The 19123-nt window shown below is 51.0% G+C and overlaps 12 protein-coding genes across 12 annotated transcripts; 4 read left to right on the forward strand and 8 right to left on the reverse strand.

Moving 5' to 3' along the window:
* Nucleotides 1-152: 152 nt before the first annotated feature.
* Nucleotides 153-1397, reverse strand: NEMAJ01_0923 (uncharacterized protein; the record flags this gene model as incomplete). The annotated part of the gene is made up of 1 exon (XM_047914761.1): nucleotides 153-1397. One exon carries the CDS (start codon nucleotides 1395-1397, stop codon nucleotides 153-155), a length of 1245 nt encoding a protein of 414 aa, XP_047770718.1.
* Nucleotides 1398-1777: 380 nt separating this feature from the next.
* On the reverse strand, nucleotides 1778-2452 carry NEMAJ01_0924 (uncharacterized protein; the record flags this gene model as incomplete). Its single annotated transcript, XM_047914762.1, has 1 exon — nucleotides 1778-2452. One exon carries the CDS (start codon nucleotides 2450-2452, stop codon nucleotides 1778-1780), a length of 675 nt encoding a protein of 224 aa, XP_047770719.1.
* A 298-nt stretch (nucleotides 2453-2750) lies between these two features.
* Nucleotides 2751-3650, forward strand: NEMAJ01_0925 (transcription initiation factor TFIIE subunit alpha; the record flags this gene model as incomplete). Its single annotated transcript, XM_047914763.1, has 1 exon — nucleotides 2751-3650. The coding sequence occupies one exon, from the start codon at nucleotides 2751-2753 to the stop codon at nucleotides 3648-3650; it is 900 nt and encodes a 299-aa protein (XP_047770720.1).
* Nucleotides 3651-3960: 310 nt separating this feature from the next.
* Nucleotides 3961-5667, reverse strand: NEMAJ01_0926 (tRNA-splicing ligase RtcB (3'-phosphate/5'-hydroxy nucleic acid ligase); the record flags this gene model as incomplete). The annotated part of the gene is made up of 1 exon (XM_047914764.1): nucleotides 3961-5667. One exon carries the CDS (start codon nucleotides 5665-5667, stop codon nucleotides 3961-3963), a length of 1707 nt encoding a protein of 568 aa, XP_047770721.1.
* A 790-nt stretch (nucleotides 5668-6457) lies between these two features.
* On the forward strand, nucleotides 6458-6964 carry NEMAJ01_0927 (uncharacterized protein; the record flags this gene model as incomplete). Its single annotated transcript, XM_047914765.1, has 1 exon — nucleotides 6458-6964. The coding sequence occupies one exon, from the start codon at nucleotides 6458-6460 to the stop codon at nucleotides 6962-6964; it is 507 nt and encodes a 168-aa protein (XP_047770722.1).
* Nucleotides 6965-7213: 249 nt separating this feature from the next.
* On the forward strand, nucleotides 7214-8248 carry NEMAJ01_0928 (uncharacterized protein; the record flags this gene model as incomplete). Its single annotated transcript, XM_047914766.1, has 1 exon — nucleotides 7214-8248. The coding sequence occupies one exon, from the start codon at nucleotides 7214-7216 to the stop codon at nucleotides 8246-8248; it is 1035 nt and encodes a 344-aa protein (XP_047770723.1).
* A 263-nt stretch (nucleotides 8249-8511) lies between these two features.
* On the reverse strand, nucleotides 8512-8943 carry NEMAJ01_0929 (uncharacterized protein; the record flags this gene model as incomplete). Its single annotated transcript, XM_047914767.1, has 1 exon — nucleotides 8512-8943. The coding sequence occupies one exon, from the start codon at nucleotides 8941-8943 to the stop codon at nucleotides 8512-8514; it is 432 nt and encodes a 143-aa protein (XP_047770724.1).
* Nucleotides 8944-9185: 242 nt separating this feature from the next.
* Nucleotides 9186-9674, reverse strand: NEMAJ01_0930 (nucleoside-diphosphate kinase; the record flags this gene model as incomplete). The annotated part of the gene is made up of 1 exon (XM_047914768.1): nucleotides 9186-9674. The coding sequence occupies one exon, from the start codon at nucleotides 9672-9674 to the stop codon at nucleotides 9186-9188; it is 489 nt and encodes a 162-aa protein (XP_047770725.1).
* Nucleotides 9675-10166: 492 nt separating this feature from the next.
* NEMAJ01_0931 (uncharacterized protein) lies at nucleotides 10167-13517 on the reverse strand (the record flags this gene model as incomplete). The annotated part of the gene is made up of 1 exon (XM_047914769.1): nucleotides 10167-13517. One exon carries the CDS (start codon nucleotides 13515-13517, stop codon nucleotides 10167-10169), a length of 3351 nt encoding a protein of 1116 aa, XP_047770726.1.
* A 300-nt stretch (nucleotides 13518-13817) lies between these two features.
* On the reverse strand, nucleotides 13818-15221 carry NEMAJ01_0932 (uncharacterized protein; the record flags this gene model as incomplete). Its single annotated transcript, XM_047914770.1, has 1 exon — nucleotides 13818-15221. One exon carries the CDS (start codon nucleotides 15219-15221, stop codon nucleotides 13818-13820), a length of 1404 nt encoding a protein of 467 aa, XP_047770727.1.
* Nucleotides 15222-16004: 783 nt separating this feature from the next.
* On the forward strand, nucleotides 16005-17141 carry NEMAJ01_0933 (mRNA export factor; the record flags this gene model as incomplete). Its single annotated transcript, XM_047914771.1, has 1 exon — nucleotides 16005-17141. The coding sequence occupies one exon, from the start codon at nucleotides 16005-16007 to the stop codon at nucleotides 17139-17141; it is 1137 nt and encodes a 378-aa protein (XP_047770728.1).
* A 392-nt stretch (nucleotides 17142-17533) lies between these two features.
* On the reverse strand, nucleotides 17534-19093 carry NEMAJ01_0934 (uncharacterized protein; the record flags this gene model as incomplete). The annotated part of the gene is made up of 1 exon (XM_047914772.1): nucleotides 17534-19093. One exon carries the CDS (start codon nucleotides 19091-19093, stop codon nucleotides 17534-17536), a length of 1560 nt encoding a protein of 519 aa, XP_047770729.1.
* Between the last annotated feature and the right edge of the window lie 30 nt (nucleotides 19094-19123).

Consider the following 19123-nt stretch of genomic DNA (forward strand, 5'->3'; position numbering starts at 1 on the left):
CATATCTGAAAAGACTGGCAGTGCTTTGCGCAGGCCTTGCTCTGGCCCTGTAAAGGGCATAGTTTGCACGTTCTAGCTGGCCGGCAGCAGGGAAACGCGCAGAAGCACGCCTGCTTATGTGATTATAAGCCGCGGCGCTGGAGCGCATCATCCTAGCTTTTTGGAAGAGAAGCGCGCATTTTCTTTCGCCTGTTTCTTCGGTCTTGCTCGGAGTCAAGTGGCTGTGTGTTTTGCAGGGCCACTCGAAGGTCTATGAAGTCTTTTATGTACTTTCTGGCAATGTCCATTTGCATTGACATTTTAATGGCCTCAAAGTCTTTTCTTTCTTTCATTTTCTCAATTGTGGTTGTAAGCATACCGTACAAGCGGGCATCGTCCTCAATTGTCCCTTGCTTTTTGATAAACTCCAGCTTATCCTCAACCTTTTCCATCTCTGGATTGCTGAACGTAAACCCTTTGGCAGGAGGGTCTGTGTATGCAGTGAGGTCAGAGGACGAGGTTTCGCAGGAACTGTCCTTTTGCGCTTCTGGCTCTTTGCTCTCGAGCGGGCTCTCTTTTATGGCCCGGATCTTTCCCCCAATGACAACGGGAGTTATCTTCGCCGCGGTTGGAATGGCCTTACTTTCCCGCGCCGCCGGCTTCTTGGGCCTTTCTGCTTCCTTTTTGCTCTTCTCAGGAACGGTCTTCCTTATGTCTGGGGTCAGATTGAGCACCAGGCGCTCCTTCAGCTCTTTTGCCAGGCTTGCGCTTCTGCTCTGCTCAGCCTCTTTCGTGCTGCTCCCTGCGGGCCTTTGGGGGTATACTGCCCGCAGTGGTGCAGCCGGGCTGGCCTTTTCTTTCCACACCTCTTCCTCTCTTTCATTGCTCGTCTCCTCTTCGCTGGACGCGTGCAGGATTTCTCGCTTCCTGGTGCCTGTGCCATCTCCTCTGCGGAGGGAGAACTCAGAAAAAACGTCGCGGTTTCTTCCTGCAGGAGCAAGCTCTGCAAGCAGTGCATCCTTCTGCGGGGTGCTTGTCTTAGGCGCAGGGGGCAGGGGCAGATCTCCCTCGTCTGAGCTGCTGGAGCTGGACAGCGTCAGCCGCATCTTCTCCAGATACCATTTGTTCTGTTTTTCCTGCTCTTTCCGTATCTTTTTTAGAGACTTCTTGTGCGGCTTGACCATTTTCAGCAAGTCCTCGATGCCCTGCTTTATCTCTTTCAGATCCTTCCCGCTCTGCTCCTGCTTCTTCAGCGCCTCCTGCACGTCTTCCTTGGTCTGGGCCATCTCCTCCATTTTTTTCAAAGCACTCTGCATGTCCGAGCTGGCCTTCTGCGTGAGCGCAAGGCGCTTGTCTTCCTCGAGCGATGCTTTTAAGTGCAAAAACGACTGGGACAACTTCTCTTTGAGCGTGCGCATGAGCAACACAACATGCAAACTATATAAGCAAGGTTTCACAGTCAAACCAAGTTTCACTCCGTCCTTGGGAAAAACAAACAGTGCAGCTTCACAAAGAAGGCGGCCCTGCAAGGAGCCAGGCCACGCCGCCAGCAGCATGCGAGGGCCTGCTCCTACGGGCTTGCAGTTTTCTGCGTGCCAAAAACAGCCTCCAGCGCGGGCTCTTTCTTTTTCTTGGGTTGCCAGGCTGTGTGTTTTCAGCGCACGCTTACAGCAGTCTCGGGCAGAAGTAGAAACAACTTTGTGCCGCAGCACATTTTCTCTATCCGGCTTAGCGCCCAACTCCCTGTTAATAGCCAGCTATTTATTTAGTGATTGACGATGAACTTGGAAAAGCACAGCTATTTCGAAGGCTCGCTCTTACCTGTATCCTTTTCTAGGACTTCCGCCTTCTTCTCAGGCTCGTGCGCAGTCTCTGTTTTGTCGGCTGCTTTCTCCTCAAGAGTGCTTTCCTTCTCAGCCTCCTCCTTTGGGCTCTCCTCCTTTGCAGGCTTTTCGTCCTCCTTTGCAGGCTCAGAACTTTCGTCCTTCTTCAGGCTCTCTTTCTTTGCGGGCGCGCCCTTCCCGGCCTCTACCGCCGCGTTGAACTTTTCTGCGTCATCCGCTGACGAAAAGCGGGCCAGAAACTTCTGGGCTTTGTCCAAGCCGTCTCCGCAGTCGTCCCCAAAGGTTGTCCAGATCCACGCGTGCTCGGCAAGCGGGTATTTTGACAGGGTCGTGTTTGGCTCAATGTAGTGGTTGCACCCTAGCTTGAAAATCTTCTCCCGAATCTGCGTTATTCTATGCTTTCCCCCTGTTGGCTCAAGCGAGACCCGAAGCTTTCCCTTTCCACGGCCAACCCACGAGCTTGTTTCAAGCTGGTACCTGTATAGAATCGCAGTGGCAGAAAACAAAATGTCGTCCTTTTCGTATATTTCGTTGTACTCCTCCCTTCTTCTTCTTATCTGCTCTTCCTCGGTTTCCTGTATGTTTGCCGCGTCTGCGTGCATTTCTGCGCTCTTCTTAGAATTTTCCATATGACCAGGGCGGCACAAAAAAACAGGAAAAATGGAGAACGAGGGGATCGAACCCCCGACCTTCCGCATGCAAAGCGGACACTCTACCACTGAGCTAGTCCCCCTCGCACATACGGGGGCCCCTTCCCTGTTCACAGGTGGGCGCGCAGAGCAGCGCCTCCGTGGGCTCTGCGAGATGCTGCACGTGCGGGCGCAGAAGGCGCGCTCTCTGTCCTGGCACGGCCTGTGTCCGCTCCGGCCCTGCTCTGCGCGTGTGCAAATGTGTATATTGTTGCTTGGGTTTTTGAAAAAAAATCGAATGGATGCAGTGAGAGTGCCCATGGAAGAGCTTATAAAAAGAGTTGTTCGAATGTTCTACGAGCCCTGCCATGCTGTTATCATGGACATTATGCTGGCGCATTTGGTCTTGGACGAGGAGGATTTGGCCGACAAAATGAAGCTTCTTCCGAGGGAGTTCAACCGGATGGCTGTCCGGCTGCGGGACGACAAGCTCCTTTCCTCTGAGACGATCAGCGACATGAAGGAAGACGGCAGGCAGGAAACAAAAACCAAGTTCTTTTTGGACTTTCGGGGGATCCGGGATGTGATCAAGTACAAGATGTACATCATGACGCAGAGGCTTGAGAAGAAGATGCGGAACAAGGAGAGCACTCTGGGCCTCGGGTGTCTGGCGTGCGGCGTGTCGTACTCGATGCTTGACGCGCAGTCGTTTCTCTGTATGGAGGACTTTACGTTCAAGTGCCCTGAGTGCCAGGGCGAGCTGGCGGAGAAGAAAGAAAGCTCCTTTGAGGAAAAGGACGCCATTTCCAACACCTTTTCGCTGATGATGGAGGAGATTTCTCCTGTCATACGGCAGCTGAAGGAGATAGACACTCTGGGCATTCCCGAGATGATGCGGGGCAAAATAATCCTGCCGCAGAGAAGCGCTGCGCCTGCCAAGCCGTACACGGAGGCTCTTGTGACGGAAATCCAGCAGGAGGTGGAGGAGAAGGAGCAGGAGGCTCCCATGGAAATAGAAATAACAGAAGAGCAGGGCAAAAAAGAGGAGGATCTGCAGGCAAGCGAAGACATGATGCTGGAGGTGGAGGGCGTGAAGAAGCTGTTCAGAGACATAACCGAGCAGGACAAGGAGCGGATGAGCGAGGCCGAGTACGAAAGATACTTTGAGCTATTTGAGAGCCAGCAAGGCGATGCCTAGCTCTTGCAGCCTGCCTGCGGCCAGGCGGGAAAGAAAAGCGCCCGGAGCGCATTCTGGCGCTATAAACTGAGCAACCCGCTCTGAAAGCTTGAAAAACCACAAAACATGCATTTACTTTTGAGCCCAGCTGGAGAGAGTGCAGCACGAATCAGCAGCCTGCGTGCAGGGATGGGCTGGCGCTGGCAGCAAAAGCAATAAAGGAACTTTAGTTTGAATTCGGGATTTGGCCTTCTTCAGAAAGCAGCGCGCAGGCAGTGCAGCAGGGCTCTGCGCACTCAGAAGGGATTGTTTGTGGGCACAACGTGCGGTCCTATCCCTTCATAGTGGCGAAGGGGCACAGCCTGCACACCTTCTGCGATATTCCCGACTCTTCGCAGTAATCTACAACTTTGTCAATGCACTTGTATGCTCGGCTGCTCTCCTCCACCATGCTGATTTTCTTCGCCTTTATCTGGACGTCGGCGTCGCTGATGGTCTTCTCTGCCTCCTCTTGGCTGATTGTGCTCCTGCACTCTGCGCGCGACAGGACCCTGCCGGACCCATGGCACGTTGCATACCCTGCTTTTTCCGCGTGCTTCCCCGCCTTCAGTATGTAGCTTCCCGTGGTCATAGACCCGCCCACCGACACAACGCACACGCTGCCGCGGTCTCTCTCTCGCGTGTTGTATGGAAGAATCCGGGTGCTTCCTTTGCGCACCCGCAGCGACTCGCCGCCAGCGCCCTCTCTTCGCATCATGTTATGCGCAGAGTCGCTGACCACTTCCATTATCAGTGGAATTTCCATTTTGTCCGAGAGGCACTCGTGCAGTATCCCAAATATTTCATGCCCAATAACAGTCCTGTTGCAGAACGCAAAGTTGCTGCATCCGTTCACCAGGTTGAAGTACTCCCGGGCATCTTCGGAGCTGGCTGGCATGCTGACAGTGTCGTGCGGGTCAAGCCCGTTCTTCTTTATATACTCGCCCAGAAAATCGCTGACTGCTACGCTGCCAACGCCGCGGCTCCCTGTGTGCACCGACACGCACACGTCTCCAAGCGAAAGATTCAGCATGTCTGCTGTTTTCTTGTCAAATACTTCAGTGACCGACTGGATCTCTGCGTAGTGGTTTCCCTCCCCGAGCGTTCCCATCTGGGACAAAACCTTGGAGAGGACCCGGGCGCTGAGAATGCTGGCAGACTCGTAGACTGGCAGCGCCCCGCCAGACTCCGTTTCGCATGCGTCCCTTTCCGTGGCTATTCCCCTTTCTATCAGATATGGGAGGCCCTTCATAATAACCTGCTTGGCGTCCATGTCTGACGCCTTTCTTCGGTTGTTGATTCCTATGCGAAGCTCCGCCAAGTCGATGATCTTCTTGACTATTTTCGGGGTAAGCCACGACCTTTTGATGTTGGTGCGCCATATGCGCACCCCGCAGTTCACGTCAAACCCGATCAGCTCTGGAACAACCACACACCTGGGGTCGCGCGCATTGAAGTTGCACGCCATCCCCACAGGAAAGACCTTTCCCATGTGGATGTCTGGCAGAATCGTCAGGTCTTCTATCCCTGGAATGTCCAGCACCCTTCCTATCTGAAACAGCAGGCCCTTCTCGCCGTTTTTTTTGAGCCCCTGATAGTATTCCGGGCTGCAATATATCTGTGCGGTTTTTGTCGGCGCACTCTCCGCTGCTTGCACGCCCTCGCTAGGGCGCAGAGCCTCCTCGCCAGAGGCTGCACAGCCGTGCTTTCCCGCCTGCTCAAAGTCCTCTGCGCCTTCCTTCAGCCTTCTTTGCGCTCTTTTTTTCCGTTCTCTCTTCCTCTCCTGTTCTTTCTCCAGGGCTGTGCTTTGCCGCATGCTTAGAACAAGAACTGGGTGCTCATATCTCACCTGCATTCTTCCAACCGGAGAGTGCTCTCCCGCCCTTTTGAAAATATCTCTGAGGTCGCTCACTATTTTTGCCGAGGCATGTGCCCCCTCTGGATCTGTCACTGGGCGACCTTCTGCCCCTTGGGCGCTGGTTTCTTCTATTTCTGGCATGCGTAGACTCGAAAAAATTAAATAAAAAGACGCCGTGCGCGCGCTTCTGCATAAGCAAAGCGCTCGGGCTCTTGCCTGCATGCGCTGGGGCTTGCACACTTTCTGAAAGTGCCAAATCTGGGCCCTCGGCGCTGCAGCTGCGCAGGGCCCTGAGCTCCCGCCAGCACAGAAAGAAATGCGCGTAGTCGATGCGTTAGGCTCTATAAGCCTGATGCGCAAGAAAAACCAATGAGCGCGTGCATGTGCAATCTTACAGAGTCCAGGCTATTCGGGAGCCCGCACGCTTTTGTGCTCTTCCGATCCTACATGCCTGCCCGGCGAAAATAAAACTTCTGGATTTCACAGAAGCGATATCTTTTATCTTTTTTCAGAGAGTTTAAAAGCGCATGCATGCACAGAAGCCAGAAAGTTTCAAAACACCAGCAAAAGGCGCCACAGGCCGCTAGGAGGCCCTGGAGTATGGGGGCATGGGGCTCGCTCTCCGTTTATGGCACTCTTTCTGCGCAAAAGAGCGCATAACACCCGAAAAATGCCACAAAAGCGCGCATGCAGGCAGGAGGCTGGCCATAATTGCGTGCTGTGTACATCCAGCGAGCGCATGCTCTGGGCTTTTCTTTGCCATTTGGCAAGACCCTCTGTGATCATTTTGGCGCGTCTGCGTGCACAGTGGCAGCAGCAGACGTACACTTCTGAGCGCGCAAAAACGCATCCAGAAGCACTGCTGCACTATAGGCCATAGAGAGGGGTCTGCTGGCAGCCCCCTATATAAGAAAATATTCTTTGCTTTTTTATGAATGGGCAGAGTGGAGAGGACTCCTTGCTGAACAAAATGAAGAAGGCCAAATCCTTTCTAGACAATGTGCAAAAGGAGAAAAAGGTCATGCGCGCGCAGGAAATAGAGCTGGCGCCGCCAGAGCCCAAAAGGGAGGCGCCGCCAAAGATGCCTCCTGCACAGTCTTTCCTGTTTTCTGCTGCAGGTGTTCTGTACCGGAAGCAAGAAAGCGCGTGGGTAGAGATATCCCCTGGGCAGGTCCAGGGAAAGCCGCTGGACGGCCGGGAAATCCAGATTCTTTTTGTGCTGGACAACACTCGCATAATCCTCAATCTGCGCATCATAGACCCTTCGCACATAAAAATATCGCACAACACAATGGTATTCACAGGGCTGGAAGAGAAAAACAAAATATACACCGGGTGCATCAAGCTGAAAACAGAGGCAGAAGCAGCTGAAATAGAGAAGAAGCTGGCCCAAAAAGTGTCGCCACCCGGGATCGAACCGGGGACCTCATCCGTGTAAAGGATGCGTGATAACCACTACACTATGGCGACCCACATATTAAGTAAATTTGCACTAGAAACTGAATTCGGGTTACGAATGCACCCTTTGCAAGCTTGGCGCATTGTGGGCCTCGGCGCCTGTGCTGCCTGGGGAAGAGGCCCGCAAGAAAAAGGCTTGGCGTGCCAGCAGCGCGTTTTGTGTTTCACGCATTGTTACAGATCGCCTTTTCAAACCATTTCCAAATAGTCCGATACGCAGCATAAACAAATGCAGTCAAATGAAGTAATTCCTGCGCCTATCAACGTGTCGATACTCGCTGTTGTCTTCTGCGGCTCGTACCCTGTTATTCTTTCGTGCATAATGTCGGACCCTACGCAGGTTCTTATCTCTCTAATAGCGGGGGTGCTGTCTTTTCTGGCGATTCCCGGAAGAAACTCAAAAATGAAGCTGCTTGTGTCGACAGTTCTCTCAATGCTTCTTTTTTTTATGCCCGAGGGAAATGTGAGGGCTTTTTTCATCGGGTTCTCCCAGTCGTACTCGCAGACGGTTGCCGAAATATACACAAGCAACCTTTCTCTGGTCTCGTTTCGGGAAATGTCGGTTTCCCTGCTGGGCATTCTCACAACTATGCAGTCCTGTTTTGTTTTCCTGCTTCTGGCGTTTCTTCCGTGGTTTGCGCCTCTGTTCTCTTCCTTTTTTTGCGTGTTTGCCCTTATTTCTCTGGAGGTGGCGGCGCTGCTTTTGTGCACGCCAACGCCGCCGTCTGAGCTGCTGGAAAACGCGGACGTGTCGATACTGTACGGGGACGTATACAAAAATCTGGCAAGCCTATTCCGAAACACGCCGTTTGCATACTTCCACCGAGAGTACACAGCGCTTGTGGTCAAGTACAACAAAAAGCCGATCGGCACGTATGCGCGGCTCTGCACAATTATAGAGAAGGTCAATATATCCTTTATCTCCACAGGCGTGCTGGGCCTTCTCTCTACAATTTCGCACAGCTCAATATACCTATCAATATTCAGCTGTGTGAGCATGTTCAAGTGGATATATGCCAACCGATATCCAAAGGACTATCTCATACTGAGCATTGTGTGCATATGCCTTGTTCTTATCTCCATGGTTCTTTACCAGGTCAAGCCCATATTCATCATACTTATGGCGGCCAGCCTGTACCTGGTTCCTTCTAGCACAGGGTACATAAGCTTGGACAGGTACACCATAGGCATTTCGAACACAGTCCGAAACTCGCTGGGAGTGCTTATATACATGCTCCTGCTTAAAGAGCAGTGCGGAAGATAGCTGCACAGCGCGCGCCTGCATTCAGAGCCCGTCTGCACTTTGCGCAGCGCTCTTTGGGCACATGGCCCAGTGCTGCTTCTGGCCTGCGCCTTTCATTATAATCGAAAGCCCTGCTACGCTGCCTGCCGCTGCTGCGCCAAAGCCAGTTTGTAGAATCTTAAAATTATGCGCACTCCTGTGCCATGCAGCTTTTTCTTGCCAATAGTGGGCCTGCAGTGCCAAGCAAGATATAACTTATAAAGAATTCGGTCTATTGTTTATTTTTATGAATCTATCGCAGAAACAGGCTTTTTCGGGCTTTCTTTCTTTTTCGGGTCTTCCTTCTTTTTCGGGTCTTCTTTCTTTGGGGCAGCCTTGCCGTCTTTCGCTTCGGCATCCTTTGCTTCTTTGGCCTTCTCACCGGCTGCGCCGCCCTCTTTCTTTTTGGCATCAGCCTCATCTTCTGGCGTTTTGTCCTTTTTGGGCGCGGCTTTCTCTTTTTCTGCGCCCTTTTTGTCGTCTGAGGCTACGCCCTCTGCTGCATCAATCGCGGCCTCCCCAACCTGTCCAGCTGGCGTGGCCTTTCCCACCTTCATTCCTGCATCCCGTGTCTTTTTGGCCACCGAGGAGACTTTGTCTGTAATGGCGTCTAGGAAGCATTCAGCGAGCATGGCGTTGAGTACTATTGCTATTGTTATTGCTATGAGTTTGTTCATATTATATTGTGTCCGCAAGCGTGTATATATAGAAAACCGAAATCACACAAAAACAGCCAACCAATAGCCCGGCAGGCAATAATCACCGCGCAGTCTAAACAACCTTGAAACAGACCAATGCGCAGCAAGGCGGGACATAACAGAAAAACAGGGAAAATGCACGAATAAGCAACCAAAAAGAAGCTTTCCAGTGGCGAGTAAAAATGCGGCCTGGAAGAAAACATGGCAGAAATAGCGCTAGTTTATTTCTCGTAGATCATTTGGTAGTCGTCCATTGGAAAGTCTTTTTCCAGAGACTCCTTGCCTATCCATATGGATATCTCTCTCTTTGCGTTTTCGACAGAGTCAGAGGCGTGGCACAGGTTTTTTCCAACACAGTTTGCAAGGTCCCCTCGGATTGTGCCTAGGTCAGCCTCTCTGGGGTTTGTGGCGCCCAGAAGCTTTCGCATGCCCTTCACAACCTCGTGCCCGGTCACAATCATTTTTAGCACAGGCCCGCTAGTCATGTACTTTATTATGCTTGGGAAGAAAGGCTTGTTCACCAGCTCGTTGTAGTGCTCCTTAAGGAGGTCCTCTGTTGCAAACTCGGTGCACATGTATGCTACATTGTATCCCTTCTTCTCTATTCTGCCAATGATCTCTCCAACTAGCCTTCTTTTGATGCCGTCTGGCTTTATCATAACGTATGTTGACTCCATCTGTTTTGGTACTGTCTTTACGGATCCTTCCATGGTAATAAAAATATTTTGCACTTTGCATTTATACTTTCTCTTTGCTGCCATTTTGCCTGCCCTGCATCCTGGCAGCCCAGAAGCAGTTGGACTGCGCAGCAGATAGAAAGGGCTTAGGCCGAGGGTATCCGTGTAGAGGCTGTGAAGACGCAATATGAACGCGTGCGTGCAGAGGCGCTGCTTGTCTATGGGTCTGCTCCTTCCGTGGGTTGTTTTGCTGCCGGCCCGCGAAGGCCCGTCTCCCTACAGTGCTTGCATTTGACAGTGTGTGGTTGTTTTCATTGCATAGTGAAGATTTGGGGCAAACAGAGGCCTTCTCTGCACGGAAGTATTTGAAAGAAATAAAAACCCTTCGTGCATTTTAAAACTTTCCAGCTTGTCATTTGCACAGCTCTGCATAAAATTTCGGAAGCTTTAATTTTCTTTCTATGCCAAACATAGTCTGAGTAAAGGAAAGAAGGTAGACACACGGTTAATAATAGGTATATTTATTTACGATAAAAGGCTAAGAAGGTTTTCATATGCGACTGCGGTTTCCTGGCCTTTGGGCTTTTCGGCGGAGGCTTCTTTGGCTCCCATGTTCACTGGGCTGTTTGGAAGGCTGTTTTTGTTTTTCGAAGAAAGACCTTCTTTTGGATTGGCAGCGCCGTTACCTTGGCTATCCTCGAAAATGCTAGAAAGGTTGCTTTTAAGGAGGTCAAAGGAGTTACTCTCAGGGCCTTCAGGCTTCAGAAGGCCGCTGCTTTTTGCTAGGGCGCCAAAGGCACTGCCTATTTCCAAACCAGTGCCGGGCGGCTTTATAGAGCTGGGCTCCTTTGCACTTTTCAAGGTTTTATTTAGAGAGTCTGACAAAGATTTGGTGATGGGGTCATTCATGCTGTCTCCAAGCATGCTTCCTAAATCATTCATATTAATGCTGTTAGAAAGCGAAGCGCCTCCAGGGGAGGCTGGGCTTCCTGTAAATGGTGGCTGCAGTCCGCCCAGCGGCGTGGGCGCAGGCTGTGGAGGCATGGAATTGAGTGTGCTGGCCATTAGTGGGGCGGGGCCTCCGCTTCCAATCCCCCCTGCCAAGCTATCTGGAAGGCCAAACGGATTTGTCAGAGAAGGCGCGCCTATTGCGGAGGGCGAGCCCAGTGGGTTGCTTAGAGAGGCGCCCAGCGACGCGCCCAGAGAGTTGCTCAGCGACGCAGACATGTCTGGCAGTGTGCTGTCCAGCAGGCTGCTGTGGGCAGTAAACGGGTTTGAGCTTAGAAGATTGCTTCCCAAGGCGCTTCCCAAGGCGCTTCCCAAGCCAGAGGCTCCAAGAATGTTTTTGGGCGTGCTCTCTTTCTTGGCTGGCGCGCTGGCTATAGCCTTCACGATGGGCTTTGCAGGCGCAGGGACAGCAAGAGCTTTTTCTGGCTTCTTGTTTGCATAGTCTAAAATGTTAAAGCTGGTTTTGTTGGTAATGGGAGAAGACAGGCTGCTATCTACTAGGTTGCTTGACATCACAGGAGACATATACGAGGGGGCGATTCTAGGCAAGGTGTGCGTGCTTATGCTGGGGTGCAGGCTGTTTACTTTTAAGCTCACAGGCTTCACAGGATGGAGCATGTGCACCACAGGCGCTATTGGAATCACTGGGTGAACTTTTTGGACCTGTGGGATAACTATGGGCTTTGGTGGCTGCATTACATGCTGGACAGAAAGAGGCATATGCACGGCCTTTGGCAATTCGGGATGGAAGGCGTGGCCTTCTGAGTGTGCGTTCTCAATGTGAGACAGAAGCTCGCTTTTAACAGACGGGGGATGTGTGAAGATGTGCATCGGCTTCGCAGGGGGAATAGAGTGGACAGAAGGAGCCAAAGGCCCGCCGACGCTTGTATAAGGCGTGAGCTCGAGTGGGCTGCTCTTCATCTCCTTAAATTCCGTAAGTCCTTCAAGCTCCTCCATAGAGTCTAGCTTTTCCATGTGAGCATGTGTTTCTATAGGGTCTATTTTCAAATGTTTGTTGTATCTGTCATACCTTCCACCATACTTTCCTTTTTGTGAGTTGTAGTGGTTGTACTTCTTCTGCACGGGCGCGCTTTGGTGCAGAGTATAAGACTTCTTTCTGTATTTGTCTTCTGCGCTAGAGTAGGCATGGTCTTCGCTTTCAGACTCGGCGCCGTGGCTGTCGCTGTCCTCTGGAAACTCCAGACGTGTCTGCTTCTTGTGCCGTCTTTCTAGGCGCCGCGCTGCCCTATCCAGCTTGTGGTAGTCTTTCTCCAAAAAAGACTCGTGTTTCTTTCTTCGAGCCCTCCTTCTTCTTTCATTCCACTTCTGTAGCTCCTTTTCGATCATTTCCTCTTCGTCTTGCGAGAACTCTACCTTTGCAGGCTCCTTCACTGCGGGCTTAGAGCTGTACGAGGAAAACCCATACCGCGGCACTTTTAGAACTCCAGTCGTATTCATCGCGGTTTCCATGTCTTTTAGGTTGTTCTTTATGCTGTTGTATAGATGGTCGGGCCTGTGCGAGTAGTTTGGAAGAGTCATTGTGCCCAGATCTATTCGGGGAGCATACTCGGAAGGGCTGATTATTCTGGAGCTGTCGTCCTCTTCCATATAGCGCGGGCGCATCCTATCTTCCCTTTCCATATATTTCAAGTGCGTGCTCTCGTCGGGCAAAAAGCTAGAAGCGTCTGGCGCGTCGGCGTACCAGCTTTGAGCAGGCATGCGCCCGATCCTGGGCATGCTGACTGGCCGAGGCCTTTTGTACTTTATTGGCGTGCGGGGCATGGGCTTTCTATGGGGAGAGGCAGAGAAGGGCGCATATTTTTTCTCTTCGGGGCGCTCACCCATAGGAGCAAGGACATCATCAGAAATGTCACTTGTTTTGCGGGCAGGTGTGTCTTTATAGCTGTCTCTTTCAAGCACGCGAAACCTAATTATGTCTTTTTCGTGGTGGCAGGGCTTGAATAGAAACTGGCCGTCTATGTAGTTTAGGCAGTGGCTGTTCCCTTCTCTTGCGAGGTGTATTATTTTATTTCCGTCCTCTACTATTTTAATGTCGAATGGGCTGCTGCTTGCGCCCGTGTCGCTTTCTATTTCGCTTGCTACAGGAGGGCGCGAGGGCCTTTTGCTCGCAGGAGGCGCATATGCAGGGGGCGGGGTATACCTAGGGCGCGCGGGTGGAGGAATACCCGTGTCAAACCTTGGCTTGTCCGCATACGGCCTGTATGCTTGCGGGGCAGGCTCTTCTGAGGGGCTGTATACGGGAGGGTACCTGTACTCAGGAGGCAGCGCTCGGGAGTACCCAGGCTCTCTGCTGTACGCAGGCTCTTCGTATGGAGGGGGTTCAGAAAACGGCCGGTCGACGTGCGGGCTGCTGTACCGCGCATCGCCTCCAAACTTCTCCGGGCTTTTGTACGGAGGGCCCCGAGGATACGGGGTGTACGGCGGGGGCTTTGGCTCGTACACAATTTTCTCGTCTATTCTCATGTGCGAAGCTGTGTTTGCAGGGGGAGCAGTGTGGTAGTGGTACTCTGTGTGGTAGGTTGGATGTTTTTCGTATGGGGGATACTCGGGGGGCGTATTTTCTAGCGGCTTGCCGTGGAAAGGCAAGTACTCTTCGTTGTGGGTGGTCACGGACCTAAGGAGATACACTGGCGCGGTTTCTTTTTTCACAAATATTCGTGTTTCATCTGGCTCGACTCCTATTGAGTAATACTCGGAGTTCATACGCATGTAGATTTTCCGATGTCTGATTTTCACAGTTTGCTCGTCTTTTCTCAGGTGTATTGTCGAGCCGTCTGTGGAGAGATACAGCATGGGGTCTTTCACATACTGCAATAGCTTTGCCGTGCATTCGCGCACGAGCAGCATAAGGACAATGAGTTGCATTAATGTTTATTTTATTATGTATGTATTTATTAGCAACATGGTTTCAGGATGAAGCTAGAAAAGGTGTGCACACCATAGACTAGCCGCCCGTCCACTGATAAGAAACACAGGAAGAATATGCGTCAATAGAAGCTGTTTGATCGCGCCTAAGACATGATAGGGCGCGCGGGGCGAATTTATTCGCATGCCGGGTTGTTAACAGAAATTTATTTAAAGCCTGCACAGGAGCCAAAAACACGGTAGGGCGTGTGATTCACAAACACCCCGCGCCCTTCTGGGCCTTTACTCGTCTTCGACTTCCGCGCTCTCCTCTAGCGGGTTTTCGCTCAAGTCATTGCTGTCCAATAAAAAAATGTTGTACGTGTTTTCTCCCTCCTTGGTGTTCAAGAGGTGGACGTACTGCTTGAACAGCTCGTTGGCAAATGCAATCATTCTGTTCACTGTCTTAATGACGTCGGACGCTGGCATGCTCTCCTTAATGTCGTAAGAGAAGGTGGAGTTGTTGGCCTTCTTGATGTTCTTGAGGTGCTCTGAAGAAACCAGGTTGACTCCAATGTACTGCTCAAGGTCGGAAAGGAAGCGCATGTACTCGTTTATGGCTGCAATCACCATGCAGTTGCTTCTCTTGGTTACAAGCAGGTAGTCGTTCATCTGCCTTCTGGCTGTTGACTGGATTGCGTTGACAAGCTTCTCTCTAACAGTTTGAACTGTTTTCTGGATTTCGTTGTTGGACTCGCTCGTCATTGGGATAAGGTATGAAAGAACGTCCAGAGCCAGCAAAAGCTTCTCGGTCTCGCACGACTCGTCTGTAAGGCCAACCATTTCCTGCTCAGACTTGTACTCCTTCAAAATGCGCGCTATATCTTCTCTTGTGGAGGTGATGTTTCCCCCGAATTCCGTTTTCTTCGAAATATCCTGGACAAACCTCTTCAGAATTGCAAACATCTCCATCCGGATGTCCGAGGGCTCCTCCACGGAAGAGCACAGGGCGCTCAGGCTGTTCCTAATGTCCATAAGCTCTTCCACGGACAGGGTGTACGCCATCCAGTCGATCATCAGATCTCCGGAAATGTAGACGGTCAGCCAGAACAGGTTGTTGGACTCTTCCATCAGGGAAGACTCAGATGGAAGAAGGGTGGACAGCATAAGAGTGAGTCTTCTGATGTCTACTATGATCATCTGCTTCTGTTTGGACTTCATTGCATTGATTTTCCTAACCAGGCCAGCATCGTAGTTGATAAGAATGTTTTCGCTGCTTTTCAGTTGTATAGCCATTTCTTCTGGAGTCAGCTCCAGGCTGCTCAGTGCCTCTGGGGTTTTTCTTCTAAAGTATGAAAGAACTTTTTCATAGAAAGAAGGCTGCTTGGATTTCTCTTCGGTCTTGGCGGATCGCGCAGGGATGATATTCTCCTTCTCAAACACAGTGGCCAGGCCTTTCTGAGGGTTGCTCCACATGGTCGATGCATCTTGGCACCCGTCGTGAGACTTCTTGCCAGGCATCTCGCAGGAGCCATCCAGGAGAAGCGGAGCATCTAGCCCAATCTTCTCGCACACCACATCGTCTTTTTTAGACTTGGAGCTCCATTTGAAGCCGAAAAATGGAAGAACCACAATCACGCATGCAGCCAGCAAGGCTGTTAGTACAATTAGTAGCTTCTTAATAGGAGTTGTTTCTGATCGCATCATAAAAATGAAAAAAAATAATTAGCATTTAAAGGGCATGCCCGTGCTTTAAGTTTAAAGCAAGGATTTTCAGATTATTTGGGCAGAAACGTCCCTGCATATGAGCTGCCAAGTAAAAATGCACGAAAGCGCGGACTTTCCTGTTTTGCTGCAAAAAGCACATACCTGCAAAGCCAGCGAAAGACACAGCTTAGGCGCGCGCTTTGTGCCAGCACTCCGCTAGTTGTCTAAGGGAATTTTCCGGATGGGAGGCTGTCTATCATTGAATTTGCAATGCCAAAAAGCAGTATATAAATAAGCAGGTTTTCTGCGCATTGAACTGCGCAGACAAGTACGCATGCAAAAAGAGGCAGAGATCAGAGCATGCGCGGTTTCAGAGGAAAGCAGCGCCCAGAAAGGCGAGCTTTGTAGGAGCGCCTCAAACAGGCAAATATAAAGGCGCGCTAGCAGCGGGCGTGCACTCGCTTATTGCGCAAAGAAAGCACTCCAGAAAGTGGGGGCGCACTGCGGATGCAAGCCCAAGGCGCCTGCAAACAGAACACCCCAGAAAAGCAAGGCGCAGAAACAAGGGCCGAGTGGTGTAGGCGGAATAGCGGAGAAAGCCACAGCGCATGCAAATTCAGGGAAAGGCCCGAAATGCGGCTTCTGCGGGGCATAGATATTAGACACAAAAGCCGATTTTTGGCCGGTGCAGAAATTTAAACCTAAGGAAGTGCGTGATTCGGGTGCATGCAAAGATTCAAGCATAAAGAGGATGAAAAATTTTAATAAGAATTTTACAAAGGAATGTACAACTCGAATACAACATCTACTATGCAGGGAGCCAAGGAAACCCCGCTGAACGATTTTATGGTGCAGCAGCCGCCCACAGACACCATTTCTTCTATAAAGTACAGCCCAGTGGAAGACCTTCTCACAGCGTGTTCGTGGGACGGGTCGGTTTACATCTATGCGCCTAGCAACCCAAGCTCGCACGAGTCAATGTGCCTAAAAACGTCTATCCCGAACCCGAACAACTCGCCGATACTGTGCAGCTGCTTTTCTGGCGACGGAAGGTTTCTATTTACAGGGAGCGCAGACGGGGTGATTCGCGCAATAGATATGACAAATGGGTCCTCCTCCGACTTGGGGGCGCACACTCTGGCTGTAAGCAGCATGGCGTTCACCAACGCTGGCACGCTGGTCACTGGGAGCTGGGACAAGACCGTTAAGGTGTGGAGCATAAACAACATGCAGGCGCCGCCAAAGGAGCTTATAATGGAGGACAAAGTGTACGATATTGACAGCAAAATGAACACCATCACAATCCTCATGGGAAACACAATTGCGTCGTACGAAGTGTACAGCCTGGAGAAGATTCAGCAAAGCACAGGATACCAAAGCAAAATGAGAACGGGCGTGGGCATAGGCTATGGAAGCATGCAGTCTCAGACGAAGTACCAAATCAAGTCAAACTGGCAGCTGCGGAAAGTAGCGTGCTCTAACGACGGACAGGACGCGATTGTGGGGACCACAGGGTCTAAGACAGAGATAGTGGCCATTCGCCCAAACAGCAGCATTAGCACTATGTACTTCGGGTTCAAGTGCAAGTACACATCTGACAGAACCGTGTCTCCCGTAAACGTGGTTTTGTACCACCCGGCCTTCCCCAACACAATTGCCACGGCAGGAACTGAAGGAGTGGTTATGCTGTGGAACAGACAGGCAAAGTGCAGGCTTGGGTTTGGCGGCCCGGGCGTTGCAACCAATGGGGCTGACAGAGCGATTACTGCAGCAGCTTTCAACAGCACGGGAAGATACTTGGCAATTGCGGTGGGCTACGACTGGTCGCAGGGATACAAGTCGCACATAAACACGCCGGTGGAGATAAGAATACTATTAATACCCGAAGAAATACATACAAAGAGCGGGCAAAGGATATAATAAAAATACAGAGGACAGGATATAAAAGCGCTATGCACTGCGACTTTGTGGGATTTGGGAGGCCAAACAGTATTTTGCGCGTCTGGCAGAGACATGTGGCCTGAGGCAGGGCGGAAGGCTATGCAAAGTCCGCCCAGGCTGCCTTTATTTATATTTCCGGGGTCTGCTGTGCAAGCAGGGCGCTGCTCCAAAGAAAAGCTTTCGCCTCTGGGCCTCCAGATCTACAGCGCGGCTGCAAATTCAGAAATCCAGAATACACTGCGGGGTGCATGCCGTTTTTAGATCCACACATTCGCGGGAAGAGTTAGAGGCAGACGCCACCTTCTAGAAAGGCAATAAATTGAAGTTTTCCAAGACAGCAGACCACTTGCAGAGTGTGTACATATATTCGTTTATTTATTGGATACATCTATCTTGTTAAGAATTGAGGGATTGTCGCCGTGTTTTTTCATCATTTTGATTATCTGCTTCTTTTTTTCCAGGTACGCTCTGCAGAAGTGCAGCTCAGCCAGGGCGGCCTGCAGCTTCGTCTGGAACTCTTCCAGCTTTAGGTTTCTTTCGTGCTCTTCTTTCGCATGCCTGCCTTCTATCTCTCTCAGGAGCTTTGTGTGGGAGTCTTTCCAGCACACAAAAAGGTCGTTTATCGACTTAAACTCGTGGATGCCCAGCTCCTTTGCTATCTTCAAGCAGCTTGGAGTGATTTGCAGCCTGGCCAGGAGCTCTTCCTTCTCCAGGGCAAGCCGTTTTTTCTCCTGCTTGCTCCTCTCGATCTCTATTCTTGTTTCTTGAACGGCTTTCTCCAGCATGCATTTTTCTTCGTGGATGCTCGCCATTCTGTTCTCGGCGGCGCCCTGCTTGGCTGTCCCTGTTTTGTACGCTTGCACAAAAGAGTCAAAAAGCCTCCGGGACTTTTCTATTTCACCGGACATCGTAGACATCCGCTTCGAAAGAGAAGAAACATAGTTTACATACTCCAAAAGGCCTGCATGGGTTCCCGACACGGTTCTGCCCAACACCTCCATCTCCCCGCCGATGTCTACTATGTCCTGCTTAAGCTGCGCTATTTTAAAGTCTCGCTCTTTAATGATCTCCTCTGCTCTTCGCTCTAGATCGTCCTTCTGGGTCTGCGTAATTTTGCTCTTGTTTTTTATTTCGGTCACAAGCCGCTCCCCCATATTCTTTGCCTGGATGGCCTCGGTGGTTTTCATCTGCAGCTGCGCCTGAAGGGACTTGTTCAACGCCATCAGGTTCTGCGCCTCCAAAGCAAGCGCGTTCTTCTCCTGGGAAAGCGCCTGGTTTTGGCTCTGCAGCTGCTGGTTCTCCCGGGCATGCCCAGCTACCTGGTTGCTTATTTCCAGTATCCGGTCGTGCAGAAGCATGTCTTTCTTCTGCAGGTTGCTGTTTAGCGTTGCAAGATGCGAGTTCTCTTCTTTGTACTCGATCTCCAGCTTTTTTGTCAGGATGTCCAGGGCCAGATACTCCTCCTCCAGGCGCTTGTTCTTTTTCTTAACGCTGTCCAGCTCCTCCAGGTCCATCCGCACCGACTCTATTTCCGCCTGCATCTCCTGCAGAATTCTCTTGCTCTCTGTCTCCTTGCGCGTCTGCTCGCTGATGTGGTGCGACAGCTTCACGCAGTCTCTTTGTAGCGACTCGTTTTGCTCGTTCATCTCTTCCAGCCTGTCTAGCAAGTCCGCGTTCTGCGATTTTAACTGGCCGTTGTTTTCAATTAGGCTCTCCATTTCCACCTTTACCTCTGAGAGAACGTCTTTTGTCTCGCTCTGTGTCCTTTTGCAGTCGCATGCCGGAATAAAAGTGTGCGACGAGTTTGTCAAGTCGTTCAGCCGGCTCTTCAGATGGGATATTTGCAGCTTTAGGTCAAAGTTCTCCTTCTCCAGATTCTCCAAGAAGATGTCGTGCTCTTTTATTGGAAGCTGCCGTGTGCTCTGTGCCATTTTTATTTTTATTTTCGAGTTTCATTTTTT

Source organism: Nematocida major, assembly GCF_021653875.1.
Source record: "Nematocida major strain JUm2507 chromosome Unknown 2393, whole genome shotgun sequence".
Lineage (NCBI taxonomy): Eukaryota > Fungi > Microsporidia > Nematocida > Nematocida major.